The sequence below is a fragment of the Elephas maximus genome, chromosome 22, assembly GCF_024166365.1.
Source record: "Elephas maximus indicus isolate mEleMax1 chromosome 22, mEleMax1 primary haplotype, whole genome shotgun sequence".
Lineage (NCBI taxonomy): Eukaryota > Metazoa > Chordata > Mammalia > Proboscidea > Elephantidae > Elephas > Elephas maximus.
The window spans coordinates 34,790,201-34,814,273 of record NC_064840.1 but is presented as its reverse complement, the minus strand read 5'-3'; the positions used below and the strand labels follow the sequence as shown (position 1 = coordinate 34,814,273).

The 24,073-nt window shown below is 55.2% G+C and overlaps 3 protein-coding genes across 4 annotated transcripts; 2 read left to right on the top strand and 1 right to left on the bottom strand.

Moving 5' to 3' along the window:
- The first annotated feature begins 597 nt into the window (after positions 1 to 597).
- Positions 598 to 3,584, top strand: TSSK1B (testis specific serine kinase 1B). The gene has a single exon (XM_049866968.1). It carries the CDS (start codon positions 2,290 to 2,292, stop codon positions 3,388 to 3,390), a length of 1,101 nt encoding a protein of 366 aa, XP_049722925.1. The 5' UTR covers positions 598 to 2,289; the 3' UTR covers positions 3,391 to 3,584.
- Positions 3,585 to 8,260: 4,676 nt separating this feature from the next.
- Positions 8,261 to 9,392, top strand: TSSK2 (testis specific serine kinase 2). Its single transcript, XM_049866969.1, has one exon. It carries the CDS (start codon positions 8,313 to 8,315, stop codon positions 9,390 to 9,392), a length of 1,080 nt encoding a protein of 359 aa, XP_049722926.1. The 5' UTR covers positions 8,261 to 8,312.
- Positions 9,393 to 11,357: 1,965 nt separating this feature from the next.
- ESS2 (ess-2 splicing factor homolog) lies at positions 11,358 to 23,641 on the bottom strand. Of its 2 annotated transcripts, none has more exons than XM_049866965.1 (10): positions 23,458 to 23,641; positions 22,076 to 22,244; positions 21,891 to 21,986; positions 18,750 to 18,922; positions 18,514 to 18,631; positions 18,037 to 18,230; positions 17,183 to 17,285; positions 15,471 to 15,580; positions 12,394 to 12,509; positions 11,358 to 11,876 (listed from the first exon to the last, which is right to left on the bottom strand). In XM_049866965.1, exons 1-10 carry the CDS (start codon positions 23,590 to 23,592, stop codon positions 11,597 to 11,599), a joined length of 1,494 nt encoding a protein of 497 aa, XP_049722922.1. In that variant the 5' UTR covers positions 23,593 to 23,641; the 3' UTR covers positions 11,358 to 11,596. The 2 variants fall into 2 exon arrangements, with proteins under 2 accessions (XP_049722922.1, XP_049722923.1); XM_049866966.1 differs by having other exon boundaries at positions 18,037 to 18,170.
- Between the last annotated feature and the right edge of the window lie 432 nt (positions 23,642 to 24,073).

The following is a 24,073-nucleotide window of genomic DNA, read 5'->3' as shown; positions in this document are numbered from 1 at the left end:
CACAGAAAGGGGCGGGACACAGAGGGGTGGGGCCGCGGGGCCTGTGGGCAAAGGACACGGTGGCCCGCGGGCGTGTCCACCAGGCAGAGCGTAAAGGGAAAGGGGCGGGACGCGGAGGGAGTCACGAGGGCGGTGGATGAACAGGGACCCTGGGACGGGAAGATCTTCGCACCTTGCACACCTGCAGGTCCAGTCAGCAGCCCAAGGGTGCGCCCTAAACCAAAAAATCCGTTACCATCAGGTCGATTCTGATAGCGACCCTAAAGAACAGAGTTGAACTGCCCCATAGAGTTTCCAAAGCTGTAATCTATATGCAAGCAGACTGCATCATTCTCCCGTGGAACAGCTCTAACAGACTTTTATTAGCAAGGGAGCACTTAACCACTGCGCCACCAGGGCTCCTTGGGTATGCCCTAGAGTGGTCGTTCTAAGTCCAAACCGCTACAGAGGGAGGAGGCAAGCTGGAGGGCCTGGGCTATCTTTAAGGAGGTTGAGGGTTGGGTGAGGAGGGTAAACCCTGACAGGCAAGTGCGGCTTCACAGCCACACACAACTCAAAATGTTGCAAACAGATGAGGAAATAGCCTAAAAGAATTGAATCAAAACAAGAAAAGTTACCAGATCCTAAAGACACTAGTGCAAAGCTGGCCTCTGGAGAAAGGGTCCTGCTACCACAAACCAAATCTGCATGGAGGAAAGCCCCATGTCTTGAGCAGCTGCTGGGACAGGGATGACAGCTGAATGGCTCTGGAAACAGTGCTCCTAGTGCAGGTCTCACACCTGTCATCAGTAACAAGGTGAATGTGGAAGGGCAGCTGCAGATGGGGGTGTCCTCAGCAAGACCACCAGCCATGTGTGAAAGGCCTGCCAGAGGGTGTCAGTGCTGGGGAAGAAGGGTTGCTGAGAAAGGGGGAAGGGCCAAGGTTGGTGGGGACCTGGCACGCCCCAGCCCGGCAGACTTCCACCCCACTGCCCAGAAGCAGCCCTCCCATGCCCCTTACACAGCTGGGGGCAGCTGAGAGAGGGGTGCCCATTCAACCTGGGTGGGTAAGGCCACAGTCGAACACCACGTGAGGCCTGGAGCATGCGGTGGACAAAGGACCTATCCCAGCAGAGGGGCCCCACTGCCCAAGGAAACAATGTCCCCTGCCCAGTGCTGCCCTTGTTGTTTGTACCTTCAAAGTACATACCCAGGAGCAGCTGCTGGCACCCAGAGCAGGATCCAGTCCCAGCCTTCTGACCCGGCCTGCTCTAGGAGCCCAGCCAAGGAAATGGGCTGGGCAGGGCCTGCAAGGGGCCTCAAAAGCCAGGAGCAGAAGTTCCCATCAGTTGTCCCCCACAGAGCCACTGCCAGAGAAGCAGGCCCACAGAGCTTCAGATGAGGAACAAGCAGCACAGGAAGGTGGAAAGTCCAGCCACAAAGTTCAGGGAGAGAGCAATCCTGGCTTCTTCCTACAGCAGCAGCTACTGCTGGGCCTCCTGATTCACCTCCACACTCTATACCCTGCTGGGAGGCTGCCTGTGTGGGCCGGCCACGTGGGATCCCCAGCAGGAAGGTGGAGGCAAAAGAGGTCAAGGAACTGCTCCCCCTTTGTCCCCCCCTTTCTTCCTCTGGGGACACTGCAGGCTGGCTTTTTCCCTCCCTCTACTGAAGATCACTGCCTCTTTCCAGGTAGCCCAGGTTCCAGTGATCATTCCCTCCCTCCTTCCATGTGGGCCAGGGGTCATTACTAGCCTCAGGGTACTGCACTCTGCCCCCACCTTTGTAAATAGTCCCATTATTAAGCCTCCTCAGATGATCTTAATCTGAATATGTCTTCAATTTCCTGCTGGGACCATGACTGATACAGCCCTGGGATTCCTGGAATGCCCCAATTTGCAATCATCACCCCATCGGTTCACAAGCAGTCCTGGCTCTGGGCCAGGGAAGCATGGGCACACCCATGAATCCCCATAGCCCCTACCTCCAATCCCAGGCTGGCATGAGACCACTCTCTGCAGGCTTTTGGTCCACTCCAGCACACTGCCCGGCCTTCTAGGTTTCCAAGGCCAAGCAGCACAGGCCAGAGCCTCATTCCCCCAGGGCACTCCTCCTTTGTGACTTCACCCACTGAAGTCACCTGGGAGACAATGCTGAAAGTTCCAACCCAGACTTGGCCTCTAGGAGGCAGAGACAGGGCTGGGCCAGCCCAGAGGACTCTCTGTCCACAGTGTAAATGAGGATACTGCTGGCCCATGTCCCGCAGGGATGTAGAGGGCAGCCCCAGAGGCACTGGGCGCTCCCGGCACCATGGATGACGCCGCCGTCCTCAAACGACGAGGCTATATCATGGGGATAAATTTGGGAGAGGGCTCATATGCAAAAGTCAAGTCTGCTTTCTCCGAGCGCCTGAAGTTCAATGTGGCGGTCAAGATCATCGACCGCAAGAAAGCCCCCACAGACTTCTTGGAGAAATTCCTTCCCCGGGAAATTGAGATTCTGGCCATGCTAAACCACCGCTCCATTGTCAAGACCTACGAGATCTTCGAGACTTCTGATGGCAAGGTCTACATCATCATGGAGCTCGGGGTCCAGGGCGACCTCCTTGAGTTCATCAAAACCCGGGGAGCCCTGCACGAGGATGATGCGCGCAAGAAGTTCCGCCAGCTCTCCTCAGCCATCAAATACTGCCATGACCTGGATGTTGTCCACCGAGACCTCAAGTGCGAGAACCTTCTCCTAGACAAGGACTTCAACATCAAGCTGTCTGACTTTGGCTTCTCCAAACGCTGCCTGCGGGACGACAGTGGCCGACTCACGTTGAGCAAGACCTTCTGTGGGTCCGCGGCATATGCAGCCCCCGAGGTGCTACAGGGCATCCCCTACCAGCCCAAGGTGTATGACATCTGGAGCCTGGGCGTGATCCTCTACATCATGGTCTGCGGCTCCATGCCCTACGACGACTCCAACATTAAGAAGATGCTGCGCATCCAGAAGGAGCACCGTGTCAACTTCCCCCGCTCCAAGCACCTGACAGGTGAGTGCAAGGACCTCATCTACCGAATGCTTCAGCCAGACGTCAACCGGAGGCTGCACATCGACGAGATCCTCAGCCATTGCTGGGTGCAGCCCAAGGCACGGGGCCTGTCCTCCGCGGCCATCAATAAGGAGGGGGAGAGTTCCCGGAGCACCGAGTCCCCATGGACCCCTGATCCCATTTCTGACAAAAAGTCTCCCACCAAGCTGGAGCCACGGGAAGAGGCTGGGCCCAAAACAAGTCCTGAGGAAGAGTCAGTGGAAGTGTCAAGGCAGTCGGAGACCCTGGGCTTCAATGGTGAGCGTGTGGCCAGTGAGCCTGAGGAGGGGGCTCCCCAGCCCCCACAGCAGCCTTCAGAGACGCACAGCCAGTAAGCCTCTCGGCCCAGGGCGCCAGCAGGGAAAGAAGCAGAGCTCACGGCGTCCAGTCCGAGCTCAGAAGAAACCAAGGGACAAGCCAGAAAATGAGCACAGTCCCTGATGAGCCACTATTTTCATTAGCTTTTCCTCCCTTCGTCTGCATTCCATAACCCACATGGCTAAAGAAGCAATAAATTACAGACTATATTAGTGCTGATCCGTAGGTGAATGTCTTTACTCAGCTAAATGCGGTCGCCCAGGGAGAGGAGCCTGGGCTGTCCCTGGCTTCCTACTCTAGGTTTGGGAAAATACATGCCAATGTGTCCAGCCCAGACTGTGATCTCAGGCCCAGGCTGCACAAGTCAGGTGGGGGCGGGAGGTCTGGAGGAGCAACTCCCAGAGCAGAGAGCTGAGAAGAAGATGATGCTTCCAGAGAGAGGCCCCGAGTGAAGAGTGTAGTACTGGGCAGGAAGGGACTGGATGGTGGATCCCCAGGAAGTGGCTTCCTATGCCAGGGACCTCTCAAGTTGAGAGTGCTGGCTCTGCTTGCAGTTGTGGCTAACGGTCTGGGCAGCCCCACAAGGCTGCCAATGGGGGAGGAGACATTGCTGAGGGTAGCTGCTCCAGCCCCTCGGCCCCTTTTTAGTCCTCCAACCTGCCAGGCAGCTCATGTTTTCTGATCTGTCACCATGCCATCCCACCAGCCCAGAAGGAGGGATGCTGCTGCGAGATGTGTCCCTCAGTCACTATGTGGCCCTGACTACACCTCATTCCCCTCCAGGCCCCAATCTGTCCACAGGGGTGATGCCTCCCTGCCAGAGGTGGCAAGCAATACTGGCAAGGAGAGGAAAGGACCAGCATCCTTACCAAAGCAGCCTGGCACCTGCTGGCAGGGAAAGGGGCCCCCGGCGGCCACAGAGGGAATGGCCTGCACGTAGCACTGTGGCTGCAGTCCCACGCATCCTCACCTAGCCTGCCGTGCCCCTCTTCTAACTCTGTACCACACTCCAGACCACCTCTTCTGGACCTGTGGCTCTTGGCTGTCTCCTGAGGACAAGAGCCTTCACACAACTCTCCCGAATCTGCCATCCCCTATCTGCATCCCTATTTTGGGCAGACCGCAACCCAGGGGGCTGGGAAAAGAGGTAGGTCCACTCTGGGCCTGCCCTCTGCACCTGCCATATCCAGTCCACCTCTCTGCCTAGCCCCTCCCTCTCCCCACAGCCCCCTAGTCTCTTCCCACAGCAACCAGAGCCCACCTCCATCATCCTGCTCTCATTGCCCATGAAGGAGCCCAACGGCTAGCCCTGGAGGTCCTCACAGGTCTAACCTCCTGCTGTTTCCCCTCCCTCCTCTGCTGGCCTCCCAGCCCATCCCTCACCCCCACCCCGCCGTCGTCACACTGCGCACTGGTCTGGGCAGACATGCCCAGGCTGTGCTCAGGGGCAGAGACCCCGCCCTTTCTCATACCCTCCCGGTCTAACTCCTGCCCATCTCACCAGGATCCACAAGGCCTTCTGGGAGTCCCCAGAGGTACCTGGACACACGCATCCCAGGGCACAAGCACAAACCAGGCCCCAGGTAATACTGGAGGAGTCAGAGCCAGCCCAGACCATGCTACTCACCTCGTGGTCAAGCACACTGCACAGGTGGCAGCGGGGGTGGGGGCCTTCTGGAGGCCAACTTGGGGAAGTCCTGAGGAGGAGCTCATGAATGTCCTCCCTCTGTCACATCCGTGCAGTTCAGCCAAGAGGCAAGCCTGGGTGGGAGGGGCCGTGGGAAAGAGCACTCGTGTACCTCCTCGGCAACCAAATCCATGAGGTGGGCATCCAATGGCTGCCTTCACGGTGAGAAGACAGCTCGGGGGGCAGGTGGCCTGCCTGAAGTCACAAGCCTGGGGTGGGGCCTGTGACCAGCTCAACCCAGGGGCTCCACCCTCATCACCCCAGCCCCACGAGGCTGCCAGTGGGGGAAGGTCATTGCTGAGGGCAGGTGCTCCAGCCTCTCAGCCCCTTTTCAGCCCTGCAGCTTGCCAGGCAGCTTGTGTTTTCTGATCTGTCACCGTGCCGTTCTCCCAGCCAGCACCCAGCTCTCAACAATGCCGAGCTGTCCCACTAGCCCAGGAGAAGAGGGGGTTAGACCCCTTCAGTGACCCCCAAAGACCCTCAACATGGCCCTCCATGGCCTGTCCGAGCTCCCATCAGCCCCTGCACACTCTTGCCACACTGCTTCCTCAGCCTTCAGCTGCCCCCCACCCTTCATTTGACGAATTCCCCTGACAGTAGTCTTCTCCAGCCTCCCTAAGTCCAGTCCCGAAGCTCTACGTCCTCACAGCACCGTGGGCATCTGCCACAGAACAGCCACCATTGTCAATTCACACTTGGTGTGATAACGAGCCATGCAAATCTCCTTCCGCACCTCTGGGCTCCCTGAAGGCCAGGGCCTGCCTCTAGTTTATCAGCATCCCCAGCACCTAGAACAGACTCTCAAGTATTTGTAGAACGAATAAGTACATGGGTACCCACTTTATAGAGGAAACAAGCTCAGGGAAGTGGCTTTCGTGGTGTCAAAGGACCCAGGTCCGTAGGTCTCCAACCCAGAGGACTTTAGCACTAGGAATAACCCTGGAGGGCCCCAGGTCCAATCTCAGCCCCTCAAACACACACACCTGAGTCCCCACCCTGCCTGGAAGGCTCAAGGATGAGGAGGCTCCCTCCTCCCAGAGCTCCCTGCTCCATGCCCACAGCTCCCTTGGTGATGCTGATCCTGGGCAGAGTCAAAGTGCAAGGGATGGAACTCACAAGAAAGGGAGGAGTCAGTGTGCTCAGCCAAGAAGGCAGACACACAGAAGGACTCCCCGGAGCATTTAGGAGCATTGGAGGGATGGGGAGTAAACTCCTGTGCCACATGCTCCCGGATCCAGCCTGCAAATCCACACAGTCAGCCCCTTCTGAGTCCCGCAGGAGTGAAGTTCTGGTAGTTTTAGCCGAAGGGGGTGCCCAGGAGAAAGGAAATGTACTGAGCTACAACTATTAACAATGGATGCTCTTGAGAAAGAGTGGGCCCAGGGGAGAAGGGCTCAACAGGGACAGGGGGCTGTAAGCAGGGGATCACCACTCTGCTCCCACCTGACATCTCACCAGGATCCACAAGGCCTTCTGGAAGTCCCCAGCAGGACCTGGACACACGCATCTCAGGGCCCAAGCCCAAGCCAGGCCCCAGGTAATACTGGAGGAGTCAGAGCCAGCCCAGACCATGCTACTCACCTCGCGGTCTGCCCTGCCCCTGGAGCTCTTCCACACTAACCTCTGGACAGAAAGCTCCTGGTCAGGTCACCAGACAGGTCCACACGGCCATACTTCTGGCCAAGATAACATCGGCTGGCACCCCTGCCTCTTGTCAACCCAGAAGAAGCTCCTCCACGTCCCTGCTCCAATGTCACTTCCTCTTGGGAACCTTTCCTGGCCAGCCACCTAGAAGCAGGAACACTGAGCACACGGCAGGCCTGCCTGGGCACCTCAGCCACAGCTGCCAGACAGAGCTCCTGAGCCAAGGAGAGCAAGTGCTCCAGACGTGTGGGCTCAGGGTGCTCCTGACAGACGAGAAGCAAACATCGGAGCTTCCAAAGGACTTAAGGAGACACATAAGGATGGTGCAAAGCAAAAGCCGATGCACATATCCTGAGCAAGCACCTGGGTGAGGAGCGGGGCCTGATGCATGGTGAGGAGTCCAGCAGGCAAAAATACTCCCACTCTTCATGAAGGTCCCAAGTGACAGAGTTCAGGCCCCCCTCCTCACCCAGGTGCTTGCTCTTAACAGTCAATGGTTGGGGTGCCACCCCGCCACACACACACCCAAGCCCTGCCAGAGGCCCCACCCACTCACTGACCCAGGCAGCCCCATTCAGCCTCGTCACCTCTTACCTGGTTAAAGGCACTGGCCTCTAAACATACCCTAAAGCCCACTATCTACGCTCGCTGCCAATGACCGTCTTAAAATGCGACTTGGGTCACGGCCCCTTCCGTCCTGTGCCGTGCAACAGCTGCCTGTCACCCAGGACAAAAGCCCTCCACAAACTGGCCACAACTCACCTTCTCTTCCACTTCCCACACAGCCATCAGGATGCCCTACCTCCTCCTCTGGCTGGCCAAAGCCTTTCCCTTCCTCAGGCTGGCCCCACTCCTTGAAACACAGGTCTGTCTGCCCTGGGCTACAGTACACACAGCTGGCCATTGCAGCATCCCTGCGCCCTGCCCACCCTGCCACCCACTCACACACTCCTGCTCACTGGAGCAGTGACTCCCTCTACCTACCTCCCAACCCCAAAAAGCTGCAGCTCCTGTTCCCAAACATGGAGCTGCTCCTAGCCACCAGGCTAGATGTCGCCACCTGGCTGGGCCAGGACAGTCCCTCCCAGGCGTCACTGGCTTTAGAGACATACTTTAGAGACAATTTTCTTCACCCCCACAAGAAAGCTACAGAAAACCACCCCTACTGGAACCAGGACCAATGCAGGTTCAGCCCCCACAACCAGGGGTGTGAACTAGGCCCCGGCCACCCCCCTTCAGGCCTGACGCTGAAGGCATTCCTTGTATTGCCCACCCTGGCAGGAAAGGCACAGCAAAGGAGGTGAAGGGAGGGTCACCACAGTCCTGGGTGCCAACTTCCTCCCCACAGGTGGGCAGCGGGTGCTCTTGCCAGGCCGACCTGGCTTTGCATTCTAGGGGCCCATTCACCCCACCTTAGTCCCCACTCCCAGCAGCCTGGCTTTATGACTTCATTTGCTGAAGTCACCCAGGGACAATGCTGAGCATTCCACCCTCCAACTCCAAGCCCAGCCCACTCAAGCACTCCCCACAGTGTAAATGAGGACAATGTCTGCTGGCCCACGTGGGGAGGGGATGTAGAGGGCAGCGGCACCGGCCGCTCCTGGCACCATGGACGATGCCGCAGTCCTAAGGAAGAAGGGTTACATCGTGGGCATCAATCTGGGCAAGGGCTCCTATGCAAAAGTCAAATCTGCCTACTCCGAGCGCCTCAAGTTCAATGTGGCAGTCAAGATCATTGACCGCAAGAAAACACCCACTGACTTTGTGGAGAGATTCCTTCCTCGGGAGATGGACATCCTGGCAACCGTCAACCACCGCTCCATCATCAAAACCTACGAGATCTTCGAGACTTCCGATGGGAGGATCTACATCGTCATGGAGCTTGGCGTCCAGGGCGACCTCCTGGAGTTCATCAAGTGCCGGGGAGCCCTGCATGAGGATGTGGCACGCAAGATGTTCCGCCAGCTCTCTTCGGCTGTCAAGTACTGCCATGACCTGGATGTTGTCCACCGAGACCTTAAGTGTGAGAACCTTCTCCTCGACAAGGACTTCAACATCAAGCTGTCTGACTTCGGCTTCTCCAAACGCTGCCTGCGGGACAGCAGCGGGCGCATCCTCCTCAGCAAGACCTTCTGTGGGTCTGCGGCATATGCAGCCCCCGAGGTGCTACAGGGCATCCCCTACCAGCCCAAGGTGTATGACATCTGGAGCCTGGGTGTGATCCTCTACATCATGGTCTGCGGCTCCATGCCCTACGATGACTCTGACATAAAGAAGATGCTGCGCATCCAGAAGGAGCACCGCGTGGACTTCCCCCGCTCCAAGCACCTGACGAATGAGTGCAAGGACCTCATCTACCGCATCCTGCAGCCAGACGTCAACCGACGGCTGCACATTGATGAGATCCTCAGCCATGCTTGGCTGCAGCCCCCCAAGCCCAAAGCCATGTCTTCCAGTTCCTTGAAAAGGGAGGGTGAGGGCAAGTACCGGACTGAGTGCAAACTGGACACCCGGCCAGGCTCGCGGCCTGACCACCGGCCCGACCACAAGCTGGGGGCCAAAACCCAGCACCGGCTGCTGGTGGTGCCTGAGAACGAGGACAGCAGGATGGAGGACCGGCTGGCCGAGGCCTCCAGGGGCAAAGACCATCACCCTTCTGGAGCCGAGGTGGGGAAAGCAAGCACCTAGCAGTAGTGAGGGCCCCGGGTGGCTGGTGAGTGGTTGGCACTCACGTAAACTAAGTAGCCAGCTAGGAGCTGAAGAAGGCACAGGTGCAAGGAACAAGTAAAATCCGTCAATTAAACCACTATTTTGATTATGTTCTATTAGCTTTCTTCCACTCAGTAGCAAAGACATTAACTACTGACCACCAAATAAACCACAAAGTATATAAAGCTGCAACAGTGCCCAGTGAGGAGTCTTTTTCTCTAGGACTCAGCCAGCCCCGTCCCTGCGCGTGGGGGGTTCCGGTATAGGGACACAGGAAGATTCATCGCGAGGCCTGTGGGCACAGACCCCACATCTGTCTCCCTCTGACTTGCTCCCAACCCTACTGCCAACACAGGCTGGGATAGGTCCATGTCTGGCCACCTCAGATGCAATGCAGCTCACTTGACCCCACCACACTCTCATACTATCCTTTCACAGCATCTTCCTCTCCTCCCACCCCTGGGGGTGCCCTGCTAGGACCGGTCCTCTACACCCTCCCCAACCTCTCGCTTGCCCTGTGAGCTCTGACTTCCCCAGTGTGTCTGTCCAGCCCCGCGCAAGGCCCTAAGCAATGGTTCACGGGCCAGTTTCTGCTTTGTTCCCCACATGACCCCAGCACATGCCCCACACTAGCCAACTGCTCAAGGTGTTCTGGCTGCAATTCCTGACCCTGTGGAGGGCCCTGTCTGGAGAATACCCCCTTCTCTATCTGACTCATGCCCACCTCTGCCTCCCCACTTCCTGGGGGCTCCCTGAGGCCAAAGCTCACCCTTTCCTAAGGGGAAAAAGCACCGAGAGCCCCACCTTCCAGACCCCTAGGCAGTCCCAGCCCCACCACACCCCGCCCCCATCCCTTGGTGGTAGAGGGCATGCTGGGGGCTCAGCCCCACCAGGAGCTTGCAGGAACTGTCAGGAGCACAGGTCAGTGCTGCCCTAGGCAGCGGGTGTCAGGTCCTGGGTTGGGCCTCCAGAGAATATCAAGGACTTATGGGAGGGAGTGGCCAGATGGAGGAGGCCCGGGTGCAGGAAGCTTAGAGAAGATTGCCAGGTGCAGCCTGAACAGACTCCCAAGTGTGCTTCCCTGAGTACCCTAGGCTCCGGAGCCCCCACTGTCCAGGAGGCACAACCTGTGTTCCCCACTTAAGGCCTGAAGAACCCTGATTCGACAGCCTTGGTCCCAACTCTGCCCCAAAGGCATGGCCCTCTCTACCTTGGCTGTAGAGCAGGCTCACAGGACCAGTGGCTGGAGGTGTCCCATGGCTGAGGCATCGATATCCTCATACTTCTGGGCAAGTGCTGTGGCCAGGGGTACACTCAGCCCTCCCAGGTCTACGGGGATCCTAGGCTGTCTTTGTACCCTGAGGCCCAGGTTACTGATATCTAGGGGCTCCTGCTGTGGTGTAACAAGGAGAAGCTGGTGGCTCCGGTGTATGATAGGCAGAGGTCAGTGCGTGGAGAAGGGCAAGAAGATGGAGGCAGCCCTGCCCTACCCTTCTTGAGCTGGAAGCCAGGTGCTTGGGAGAGGAGGTGGTTGAAGCCACAGGGACAGTGCTTCATGCTGGGGTAAGTTCTGATCTATAGACCCCCAAGCAGTCCTGGTCACTGGCAAACCAAGCAGGGTCAGGCCAGGTGGGAAGGCTGAGGACTGGCCGAGTTCTAGACTGGCCTAAGGGGGCACAAGGGTCTCCATCCCTCCTCCAGAAGAGTAGAAAGACAAGGTGGGTAGTCATGCTACAAGCTTAGTTCAGAGGCAGGTTACGGGCCCTGGATGCTACCAAAAGCCATGCAGGAGGTGGTAGGAAAGGCCTAGTCACCCTGACCCTCCAGCAGTCACCCTATCACAGCTTCCTCCCTGGGGAGCCCCACAGTCCTGAGACACAGGTGCCACAGCCAGCCCAGGACCCAGTCAGTGCACAGCCGGACGGAAAGGCAGCCCTGCCAAACTACACCAACTGCTCTTTAATGATGCCACAGACAGCTTAAACAGAAAACAGTACTGACGAGTCCCACAGAGTGCCGGGGTGTCCTGTGCTGCTGCGCCTGGCCGTAGCACTGCACCTTTCCTCTGGCAGGTCAACTTCCTCTGTCCCAGGGCTGGGCCTCCAGCAGGCCAGAGTCTTCTGGGGGGTGAGCGGCTACCCTGCAGGCTCCAGGAAGGCCCACTGGCCCAGCCAGATCTGGCCCTAGAAGAAGTCTGAGGCTTTGCGCCGGGCAGGCAGCTGCAGCAGGTTGTCTGTGATGGAGGCGGGGTCCTGGATGAGGGGGGTGCGAGTGGCAGAGCCAGGAGCCGGTGTGCCTGTGGGGGTCTGGGGCCCACCAGCCGGGGTCTTGAGGTGGACTGAGCGTGCTGGAGATGGTGTATAGCTGGCCCGCAGAGCTCGGTCTGTGTACTTGCTGGCCGTCCTGCTCACGAGGCGCTGCAGGGCTGGGGACATGGCTGGGCTCAGGCCTTTGGGGGTGAGGCTGGAATGAAGGGGCAAAAAAGAGAGGCAGGGTTAGGCCAGGCCAGGCCAGGTACCCCAGCAACAGGGCCTCCCCTCGGGAAGCACACAGTCATTCTGGGCTGACACAGAGGACACTGACAGGGCAGTGGTGGAGCCTGGCACACCACAGCGAGGCCAGACTGAAGTCAGGCCGCAGTGCTGTCCTTCGCTGGGAGCCTGGGGTGGAGCCCCAGACCCCTCCAAGGTGAATGACAACACCTGCCTTCATAGTGCAATAGGAGCTCATAGTGGGCAGCATGGGTACAGGGCCTCTCAGGGCATGCCACAGAGGATACTGAAGAAAGACAGAGGGAGGCCATGTGTTCTGGTTCACAACAGCCACATTCTGGGTCAGAGGAGCTACCATGAGAGCCCATGGAACCCCAGGACCTCCCCTAGACTCTGCCCTGCAGGCCATGCGTCCATGCTTCCAGGGCTGGGGCAGTCTGGAGCAGGGCAGAGAGCCCCCCACCCCACCCAACCAGGCTACCCCTTACCTGGCCAGATTCTCTGTAACTCTCCGCAAGGCCTCCTGCTTCTTGGCCCGGTTCTTGGCAGCAGCCTCGTTGGCCATCTTCAGCCCCAGCCGCTCCCGGCGCCCCGGCTCCAAGATCTACAAGGCAGGAGTGGCATGGGTGGCCTGTGCAAGCCCTGCAGCCAAGTCCCAGACCCTTGCACTGAGAAGCCGCTGCTGTGAGCACCAGCCTCTTCCCCTTAGCCTCTATGATCTCACAACCTACCAGTGCCTCCCCTAAGAGCCCCTTAAAAACCCCGCTCAGCCTGAGCCACCCACCTGCCTCAGGCATGGCATCCCTGGCCTGTCCTCATCTTCCTCTTGGGGAGTACTGCCAGGTTATCAACCTCTGACAATCTCTTAGGGAAGAAGAGTTTTAATTTGCCTCCCTGTGATTACTAAGTGATTAGCTTTCTGTTTACGGACCATCTGTATTTTGAGAATTTCTCACGTGTCCTTGACCTATTTTTCTATCAAGGTGCTACTTTTGTTTTGCTTTTTTTACTTTTAAGAACTTTACCTAGGTCAATTACATTAAGCTACATCATATACATACCTGTTGTCATCAAGTTAATTCCCACTCAGAGTGTCCCTATAGGACAGAGTAGAAATGCCCCATAGGGTTTCCAAGGCTGTAAATCTTTACAGAAGCTGACCACCACATCTTTCTCCTGCACAGCGCCTGGTGGATTTGAACCACTGACCTTATAGCTAGCAGCCAGGGGCTTAACCACTGTTCGTTGTCTTCTCAGTAAATTGCATTTAATTACATTTATGATGTTTTCTGATGCTTGTAATTTTTATATAGAGTAATCTAGCCATCACTTCCTTTGGATTTCTTTGTTTTTATGTTTGCAAAGTTCTTCCTACCTTAAGACTGATTAACTCTTCACCCATATTTTCTTCTGATTGTTTGATGATTATTGTTTTTATGTTTAACTTTTAAAACTTTCTGGAATTTGTTCTGCTACCATATTAAGGATGTAGTTCCCTTGACTTACGGAGCCCCAGTGGTGCAGCAGTCAAAACCAAAAGATCAACAGTCTGAATGCACTAGCTGCTCCGGAGGAGAGAGATGTGGCGGTCTGCTTCTGTGAAGATTTACAGCCTTGGAAACCCTATGAGGCAGTTCTACTCTGTCCTACAGAGTCGTTATGAGCTGGAATCAACTTGACGGCAGTGGGTTTGGTTTTGGGTTACTTGATTTCCAGATACTCTGCTTTTCCGCACAGTTTAAATTGCCATCTTTATCCTATCTTGCACTCTGACTTGGGCTAGGGTTTCAGAATTTCTCATCTGTTATTGACCTACAGTGTCTAGTCTCAGTGGCACACTTTAAAACATCTTTAGCCTTACAATATGCTTTAATATCTCAACTTTTTCTGCATTATCCTTGTGTTCCACATTTTAGAATCAAGGTAAATAAAAATCCTGTCCACATTTTGTCTGGACGTGCATCGCCTTTATGAACTACTCAGAATTAGGAGGGCTATGCTGGGCATCTTCCCACCTGAGAAGCTGGCCCACGGAAAGCTCTGCCAAAAGGCACGGTCCGTGTCCGCGGGCTCTGCCTCCTGGTGGGGGTCCTTCTCATGTCTGTGATAAAGTTCTGTGGTTTTCTTTACGAAAGTTTATTCTTAGTTATGCTAAATTGTCTGTTGCTAACAGTCAGTGAGATCTCTTCTTCCATTGCATTTCAAATTGATTATTGTCACTGTTTTAAATGGACTGGCTCAAGATTAGGTCCTCGGGTGGCACAAGTGGTTTGCACTTGGCTACTAACCTAAAGGTTGTTGGTTTGAACCCACCCAGCAGCACCACAGAAGAAAGCCCTAGCAATCCACCTCCGTAAAGATTATAGCAAAGAAAACCCTGCACTATGGAGAGGTTCTCCTCTCAAACATAGGTAGTTGCCATGAGTCAGAACCAACTTGACAGCAATGCATTTGGTTTTTTTTTTGTTGTTGTTCAAGATTACCTTTTATCTATCCGCCTAGTTTCCTGCTGTTGTTTTATGTGCCGTGAAGCTGATTCCAACTTATAGTGACTCTACAGGACAGACTGGAACTGCACCATAGGATTTCTGAGGCTGAGAGCAGATTGCCAGGTCTCTTCTCCTATGAAACAGCTGGTGGGTTTGAACCGCCAACCTTTTGGTATGCAGCCAAGCGTATAATTATTTCATCACCAAGGCTCCTTTTCTATATTAACTCTAGGCTTTTATACTTCTTTTAGAATTAAGTATAAAACAGGCAATCTAAACTGTCCACCCTTTTATCTCTGCTTCTTATATTCTCTCGGCACTCCAGCGTCAGGGCCCAGCCCCCCAACAACGGGACCTGCATGCTCCCAACTTTCAGGCACCTCTTTTCCTTCCCCTTCCAAACCACAAGTCACTCAGTTTCCCCAAAACACTTTCTACAGACTGGAGTACCTCGCCTTCCCAACAGCTCTCCAGGACCAAACCTGCCTGCCCATGTGCCCACACTCTCCTGGGCAACCCCAATTTCTAAAGACATTCTGCCTCCCCACTCCGTCCCTCCTGTGCTGTACCCACATCTGACCCAGCCCACGCAGAGCCTGCCTCCCCTGCAGTCTCATGAACCTCCACTTTCACCAGCTCTACAGTGCTGGGTTCCAGTTTCACAATTTGATGAGTCCGCAATCATGCTTTCCCGTAATCAGAGTCCTTTCTCCGCAGGCACACAGACCTTCTGAGGACAGAAACCATGTCCCATAGAATGTGGTAGCTCTGGGAACCCTTCCCAGTGCCCAGGCCCACAAAGCAGTTGGAACCCATAGGGCTCTCTGAACCCCGTCTTAGTGCCTTGGCCCCTAGTCCCCCAGAATTCTCCTTGACCCACCCACTCACTGCTCACACCTGTCTTCAGCACCCTGTTCCCATTCAAAGGTGCCATGCCCTCTGGTGAAGCTTTGTAAGCGGTGGCTGGAGTCTGAGCCTCTGTACTGAACCACAGGGGCTCAGGGCCAGCTTCAGGGCCCTGTTCTCCTCAGGTGTCCACCTGGAGTCCTGCTACTGCTCCCTTTGCCACAACTTACCTTGAAGGCTGGCCCTGGAGTCCTGTCCACATAGGGTGTTTCTGGTCCTTCTACTCTCAAGGGTGTATTCTCGACTTCACCCCAGGTCATCAGAGGGGACTCGTTCACACCTGCAGAGGTAGAGCCCACCACAACCACCTCAGGCCAGGGGACCCCAGGAAGTGGCAGTGCTCAGACCCTCTCTCCTACTGCAGCCAGTTCCCCTCATGCACATCCCAGCAGCTGAACCCTCTCTCCTTCCCCGGGGATTCCAAAATTCTGGAACCTCTGCCCTCTGAGAAGAAAATGCCAAGTCCGTGGGGGCCCAAACAGCCATGGGGCTTAGCCTGGAGCCTCCACAGAGAAGCTGGGCTGGGTCAGTTAGCCCCCCGCACCCCCAGCACAGGGCCAGGATGCTGGAGGTCCCTGTGGAGCCTCCTGGCAGTCAATGACAATACCCCACCACGAAGGCAGAGATGCTTGGTGCTTGGGGAATCCAGGACTTCCCAGCCACCTAGGACCCCACAGCAACCAGCCCAAGAGTGTAGAGGCCCATGCCAGTGTCTGGGAGGGTGGAGGGACCCAAGTCCCAGGTGCCTCTTCTGTGAATGGCAGATGTGAGAAAAGACCCAGGGACTCCCTGCCCTACAATACTATTTGAATTTGTTTGTAAACGTCACATACGTAAGGCTGCTGACAAGATGGAGAACCACAACCAGAAAATGTTATCCCAAGACTGTTGGTGACACAAAGAGCCCTGGTGGCACAGTAGTTTAGCACTTGGTTGCTAACTAAGGAGTTGACAATTCAAAGCCACCAGCCGCTCTATGGCAGAAAGATGCGGCAGTCTGCTTCCATAAAGGTTACAGCTTTGGAAACTCTATGGGGCAGTTCGGCCCTGTCCTGTACAGTCGTTATGAGTCAGAATCGACTCGATGGTAATGGTTTTGGAGTGGTGACACAGGCCAGGAGGATCTGTGCAGAGGAGGCGGGGATACCAGACCAGGCAGGCAGCAGAGATGGGTGGCCTGAAGGAGGGACATGAGGGCGGAAGTATGCAGCACAGACCCAGCCCACCAGGGAACCCACCTGGCACCACCCTGACCACTGGACCCTGCAGCCCCCAGATGCACCTTGTCTACCGCCCCTGCACTAAGCCAGACACAGCACCCTCAGGCCCACATGAAGCGCCTCCTGCAGACCATGGCTTGGCTTCTACGCGTTTCACACAGAAGAGCACACCCTGACAGCCCGCCCACTGCACAACTCTGCTCTTGCCACAAACCCAGACAGCCAGCCCACTGGACAACTCTGCTCTTACCAGGCCTGGCCCACACCTGCTCACCTCAGGACAGTCAGTGTAAGCAAGCCTGTCCACCAGAGCCCCAATACCTCACTTCACCACAAACTCAGATTCTGTCCTGGAGTTTAGGACGAGCCATGGAGCCTGCCCAGGTAGTGGGCGGAGAAACACACCGTAGGCCTGGTCTGCCTGAGCCCTCCTGCCATGCCCAGACAGCGAAGGTCACCTAAAAACCCAGGGCATGACAGGCCCAGAGCCCAGGCTGCCCCTGCACAGAAGGGGAGCCCAGGTCCCTAAGTCACACAGGTATGGGGCAGGCCCAGGGCAGCACTGGCAGTGGCTGGTGCCAACTGAGGAGCACCCCCCCTCCTCCACAAGGGAACCCCATAGAAGGCCAGCCAGCCAGCGAGCCAGCAGGCACATATCTTACCAGGGGCAGGAGACGGGGTGGCAACAAATCCAAATCCGCCCACTCTCGGGGACTCCTGGGGAATCAGCTCCTTGCCGTCAGGGCCCACCTTGCCCTGTTTGTGCTGGAATGACAAGTACAAGGCTGAGTCAGGGGGGCCTGGCATTGGCAGGCAAGAGCCACTCTCCTCAGCTGGCCGAAGGGCAGGTCCCCAGGCACACACTGGAACACTTCTCCTCAGGGCACAGTCAGCACTCTGGGGCTGGCAGCCCCCCTGGGAAAGAGACTGAGAAAAAGGACAGAAGGAAGCCATTGCAGACCTGTTCAAGCAGGCATTCCCAGCAAGGGAAGTGCCCCTCCTCACAGCCAGGGCAGTGACAGACCCCTCAGCCTCACCCCACCCACATGGGCTACTTTCAGAGGATACTGACTCCAACCCCCTGCAGGGGAAATGCTGACCACAGACATCTGTGCTCTGGTAGCTTTCCCGTGAGGCACTTCTAAAAGACTCCAGTTTCCCCACCTCCTGCCTACCCCACAGTCCACCCCATAATCCTGCCTGGTGCACGGGCATGGATCTGGCCAGACTGAGCAGTCTCCCAGAAGCCTCTGTTCTCTCATGCCCACCCAAGGGAACTGGCACAGATCCGGACCCACAGGCTGTGTATGACCAAGATAGTACCCCAAAGAAAGTCCACCCAGGCCAAGACTTGGGGACCCTGCCACACAGAGGTCCCAAATACATTAGCACTGCTCAGCTCGCCAATCCCAAGAACAGTCCTAATTTACAAGCAGCCCAAACTCAGAGAGCAGGTTCAGGTGTGGTGCCATAATCAGGTCATACCACACCTGATGTGCTATCCTTTCCTGCTCACCTGGGCGTTGAGGGCAGCTGCCTGCTGGAGCTGGGATCTGCTTAGGGCCTGGCTGAAGGGGTCCCTGAGGAAGCGTGTATTCTTATGCACCACTTGCCGAGGCTTCTTGAACAGCTGCTCTTCATCAGGAACGCCTGGCAAGTTAAGCAGAAACAGCAACAGGCTCCGAGGCGTGGGTAGGCTCCAACTCAGCCCTGCTCACCAAGTAAGAAGAGCATGCTCTCTCTCTCACCCAAACAAAAGCATTGGGCCTAGTTCAGGCTCACATCTGTGCAGCTTGAACAAAGCTAGGGAGGGCTTCATTCCCTTGCTGACTTCACACACAGACCCACCCCCCTCCCCAAGACAGACCAGGACACCAAGAGAGCACTTACCCACTCATTAAAGGTCAGATCTTCACACAGGGCCAGATGCAAATGGCTCTAGCCCTCACTCTGCTATCCCGTCCCAGCCGGCTACCTGGCCCCACCTGCTCACCCTCTGGGTAGTACATAAGGGAGTTCTTGGCCTTGTACTTCCAGGTCTCCACTCCAGTCTGGTTGCTCTCAATGGCTTGTTGCTCTGCCGATGGGACTGCAAGACTATCCTCCTGCCTCTGCAATCACATGGGGGAAAGTGGGTGTCAGAGAGGCTCCCAGACACTGTGCCCCTGAGCCAGAGATGACCCCTACCCCTCCAACACAGTGCTCTAGGCCCCTGCACCCCAGGGACACCTTCTCAAACTCCTCCTCGGCCTGGTAGAGCCAGGCGTGGCGTGCCCGGCTCTTCTCCTTAGCCACCTCCATTATCTCCTGGAAGGAGGCATTGTCCTCGCTTGTGTAACGGCTCAGAAAGACATCCAGGCTGGGCAGTGGCTCCTTCTCCTCCTCCTCCTCTCCAGTCTCTCCTGCTCAGGGTTGGCAGTGGGGGAAGAGGAACACGGCACTATAAATGGCATGGATACCACTCTGCACAGTCACCCATTCCCAGGAATCACATCATCCTACAAATAGGGCTGGAACCCCCAACCTTAACCCTTGCTCCTGCGTTCTGTCTGTGAGAGCCCACGCTGCAAAGGACTCCAGACCTGTGGGTAGAATCACCCACCCCAACTGCCCAGGGAGTTCCCATGTGGCGTCCTGCAGATGCCTTGGCCAGCTCTACTCATCTGCTATATTCCAGGTAAAACAAGCAATGTGATTCTGAACTGGAAGCGGGGAGGGGGGGAGGGGGGTGCGGCACACAGGCCTCAAAGCAAGATGATCACAGCCAGGCTCTTCCCGGGCCAAAACCGTACCAGTCCTATAGGCTCTATCGCCAAAGCCCCCACTGCTATCAAGCCTGCCTGGAACTCCCAGAGCAGGGCTCTCCCTCCCACCCTAGGATTTCTCTACCCTAATCGCTCTTCTCTTTCTCATACCCACGCTACAGATGGTTGTCTGTCACATAAGTCTCCCTTTCTGTCAGCAAGCCCTGATAGCAGGGACCCCATAAGACCTAGTGCTTTGGACAGCAGCTTGCATGCTCTGTGCACAACCCAAACCATCAGAGCCACAAACACCACCATCAAATGTGATTCTGCTGCTGCAGTAGTGCCATCACACTGTGAGGGGTGCTGCAGACTTCAGCAGGGCCATCAGGGAGAAAGCCTTTCCTTCACATTCTAGTGACAGTCTTCCATACCTACAACATGCTACACTGCACACAAAGTACAGTGGTTAAAAGTTCAAGATGTGGGGTCAGAAAGATGAGGATGCAAACCCCATCCTGCTGCCTATCACCTGAGACCTGTAAAAGTTACTGCCTCCCTGCAGTGAAGCAAATTACTTAATATGGCCCTTCGAACCATACATGGTCCTGTGACTCCCACAAAATGACTGGGTGGGACCATGCAAAAAAGGTGTATGGAACCCTAACTAGGGGATTGGTCAGTTTTGCCATCCTACTAAGCTTAAAAAGAGAGCCAATCCCAGAACAGAGGGGGAACTTCACTACCATCAAGAAAGAAGAGCCAGGAGCAGAGCGCATCCTTTGGACCTAGAATCTTTGCGCTGAGAACCTCCTAGACCCAGGAGACAAAGCTGTTATACCAGAGAACGTACGAGACAGCGAGAAGCAGGGGCAAGGGCAGCAGAGAAACGGCAGCAGCACAACCAGGAGACCGATGCTAGATGGCTGTGGTGGGCTTCCCAACCCACCAAGTGAAGAGGCCAACCCACAGAGCAAGAAGCACAAGACATCTGTGTAGACACATACAGCATGCCAACCCACAGAGCAAGAGGGCAGAGCCCCTTTGGGCAGGAGGCTTCCTCAGGAGTGCGATACCTCCAGGCACTCATTGGTAGAGCTAAAAGAACTTTGTAACACTTGCCCAAGCAGGGCAGAGGCCATGCCAAGGGCTAAGGGCCAAGAGAGGAGCCCTGCATGGCCAAGAGGAGCTGAGGGAACTGTCCTGCACTGAAGAAGGGAGACTTTGCCTACATGCTTCCTGATCCTGAATTGTAACCTGCTACTTCCCTAATAATCTCCATAAATGTGAGTATAGTCTGTGAGTTCCATGTGACCACTGCAATGAATTATCAAACCCAGTGTCAGGACTGGTAAGAAGGTTAGAGAGAAAAGGTATGTTTGACCTCTACCTCACAGTGATCAGGCTTGTGCTGATGATCTTGATTCTCCTCCCGCCTTGTGAAGTTAAAGGAAGTCAGATGCTACCACACCATTTTTTCACTCCCTGAGTCTCAGTTTCCTCATCGGTGGATGTGAATGACAATGGTACCTACGACTTAAGTTGTTGGAAGAATTCCTGTATTTACGGCAGATAAGGTGATTCATGTGTCAAATTTCACCTGGAGAATCAAGCTCTGAGAACACAACACGATGGAATGTGCTAATGTGAGAAGAGCTGGGTTTTGAAGCAGAAGACATCACATCTCTGTGGACACACACAGCATCCATGTTAGCACAGCATACCGTAGCTACAACCTAGTAGAAAATAACGTCTGTCCAACTGTGCATGCAATGACATTCTACTAATGACAAGGAGATAACCTGAATATGAGAAAGTCCCAGTCACAGGCTTTCAACCCCAAGAAGTTTGCCCCTTCCAATACACTCATATTGAACAGTACTCAAAATGCTCTACCCTAAGAAACTTCCTTGTGAAATTTGAATGGAACGTATATACCTGAATGCCTTACACCCCAGTAAACACATGGGAGACAACTTGTTCATTTGTTCAAATTACACATATTTGCCAAATGCCTACAACATACCATGCACTGTTCTAGATGCTAACGATACAGATGGAAGCAAAACAAAGTCCCTGTTCTCACGGAGAGAATGCTAGGTAAGGAGAGACAATAAACAAATACGATTTTTTTTTTTTTTTTTAATGTTAGGCCCTACAGTGAGAAAAGTAAAGCCATGTGGGAAGGCACAAAGTGCCAGGAGTGTTGCTACTTTTCATTAGGAGCTCAGGAAAGGTTTCCTTGAAAGGGTAACATATGAGCAGAGGCCTGAAGGAAGGGAAGGAACAAGCTGTACAGTTATCTGCAAAGGCTCTGAGGGGTCTTATGGAAACAGCCAGGAGAGGAGCACTCTGAGGTCCATGAAGTGCCTGGGCAGTGCCTGGCACACAATGAGCAGTCTGGAGGAGGTGGCATTATTCCCATTCTAGAGAGGAGGGCCAGAGGCTCAAAGAACTGCCCCATGTCTGGGAGAGGGACCTAGATCTTTCCGTCTCCTAGACCAGTGCTCTTAGACCCCTGGGGGACAAGAAGTAATCTACAGCCCTCTTAGACCACCTCAGGACTTCATAGGATGAGAATCTTGGGCAATCCTAACTGTGGGACTGAAGGAGGGCATTCACTCACCATCCTCTGGTCCTCGGCCCCGGGGCTGGGGCTTGCTGCCCACCATGCCAGGGCCTGTGTACACCTCAGGGGTTTCAAAAGTGGCTGGAGTCACATCTAGGAGATGAGAGGGGATGGAGATTAGAGCGAGCCTGAGGCAACAGTTCAGCTGGCTTTCTCATCTCTGCCACCCGCAGAGTCCTTACAGGGGGGCGGGGGCTCTCGGGACATCTTGCCCAGGGCAGAGCCAAACTTAATGGCGATCTGGCGCATTCGCTCCAAGTCTCCATTCTCCTCGGCCTCCAGGTACTCCTTCTGTGCTTGTAGCTTCTCCACATCAGGAAAAAAGTCCCGCTGGATGACTGTCTGGAGGCCCTGTCAGGAGAGATCAGAACAGAAGTCACAGTCGCCATCTGGGCACCCCCACCTCTAAGTCCACTGTTGCTGAGTCTCTCCAACCTTTGCTTGCCCCAATGACCAGCAACCAACCAATTCCCAGAGCTTGGGGGCACTTTCTATCAGGGAAGAACATCCTGTGTGGCATACCTGCAACATCTAACACTACTAAACTCTCCTTCGATTTCCACAAAACCCTTCGCTCTTCCCTTCATTGGTTGTTCTCATTCTCCTTTGCTGGCTCCACCACAGTACCAGCAGGACCAATGTGAGTGTTGTCACCTCCACTGCCACTAATGTGAGTGTTGCCACCACTTCCTGTTTCCAATCTAAACTCTTTTTTCCCTGGGTGACTTCAACCAGTCATCCCATGGCCTACACCACCACTACCACCAGTTGAGACAACGCTTGTCTGAGAACTTGCTCCTAAGCTCCACACCTGTGCACCCAGCTGTTCACAGATAACACCTACCTGTATATCCCCGACCAAAACCAAACCAAATCCCTTGCCATTGAGTCGATTTTGACTCAGCAACACTACAGGACAGAGCAATACTGTCCCACAGGGTTTCCAAGGAGCGGCTCGTGGATTCTAACTGCTGGCCTTTGGGTTAGCAGCAAGCTCTTAACCACTGCGCCACCAGAGCTCCGAATATCCCAGAAGCATCCCAAATTTTACCAGTCTAAAAGCGAAATAACTTCCTCCAATCCCCCTGCCAATTCCTTCTACATGTTTACAGTAGGACCAACACCGACTTCAAGTTACCAACACCCACTTCAAGGGTCCACCAAGGTCTCCGCACTCAATGATGCCGCCACAACCGCAGCCTGTTTCCAGCACCTAGTCTTTGCACTTGCTGTCATCGCCCTCTTCGCCACCATCCTTCCGCTCTGCCAGACTTCTACTCATTCTTTGACAGAAAACTTCCCTTCCCTGACCCCCACCACATACAGACGGAGCCGCTGCCGCCTCCTTCCCCTGATAACACTACTAATACCTCGCCCCTCAAAGACACCTCCCTCTGCACTGTTTGCCTGCCCCTCGGGACACTCCACACCCCAAGGGCAAGGACTCGGGCTGCTCCAACTCTGCAAAGCGACAAGGGGCGCGCCACGACCCCAAAGGAGCAACTCAAGAGACAAGAAATGACCAAAAAGCGGGGAGGGGCCGGCCTCCGCACCAAGATCGTACCTCGATGTACTCTTCCTCGTCCAGGATCTGCTGCTTGCTCGTTGCAGCCCCCGCTGCCCTCGCAGTGCGCTTCCTCCCGGACCCCGGCGCATTGGGGAGCACCAGGACCCGGGCCGAAGCTCCCGGCATCTCCATTGCTATCCCAACACTGTTCCGACGGCGCAGAAGCGTCACAGGGCGGAGGGGAACGTCATCAGAATTGCACCAACTGCGCAGGCGCTTTACACAGCCAGCCAACCGGGGAGCTGCGTGCGTCGAAGGCCGGCCTGCGCTGCGATGTGACGTCACTACGAGCGCTGAGCCTGAAGGCAATTGCAGCCTCCGTCCTGCCCTACGTTCGTCAGCGTGGCTGGGCTATGGATGCTGAGGACCTCGGTTGCGGCGGCGTGTGTTCACTTTAATGGTGAAAAGTTAATCACTACGTGTGCCATCTATATTGTTAACGAAAATTGCTCTTCAGAAACTTTGGTTATATACGCGTTTCAAAGTTTAAATTCAAACTTTATGCAAGAAAAAAATCAATTATTTTCTGATAGTTATCTAACGACAAAAAAAGCATGGTGGCTCAATAAACAAATGTCTGGTTACAACACACAATACAGGGGAAGTCAGCACA

Bases quoted from the DNA above. Each gene is read 5' to 3' on its own strand.
- TSSK1B (XM_049866968.1), top strand. From the start codon at position 2,290: ATGGATGACGCCGCCGTCCTCAAACGACGAGGCTATATCATGGGGATA.
- TSSK2 (XM_049866969.1), top strand. From the start codon at position 8,313: ATGGACGATGCCGCAGTCCTAAGGAAGAAGGGTTACATCGTGGGCATC.
- ESS2 (XM_049866965.1), bottom strand. From the start codon at position 23,592: ATGGAGATGCCGGGAGCTTCGGCCCGGGTCCTGGTGCTCCCCAATGCG. The intron at 18,632-18,749 runs GTGTCCCTGGGG...ATGTGATTGCAG, and splicing joins CCGAGGAGGAGTTTGAGAAG to AGGCAGGAGGATAGTCTTGC. The intron at 17,286-18,036 runs GTGAGCAGGAAA...TTGTCATTCCAG, and splicing joins CAGCTGCCCTCAACGCCCAG to CACAAACAGGGCAAGGTGGG.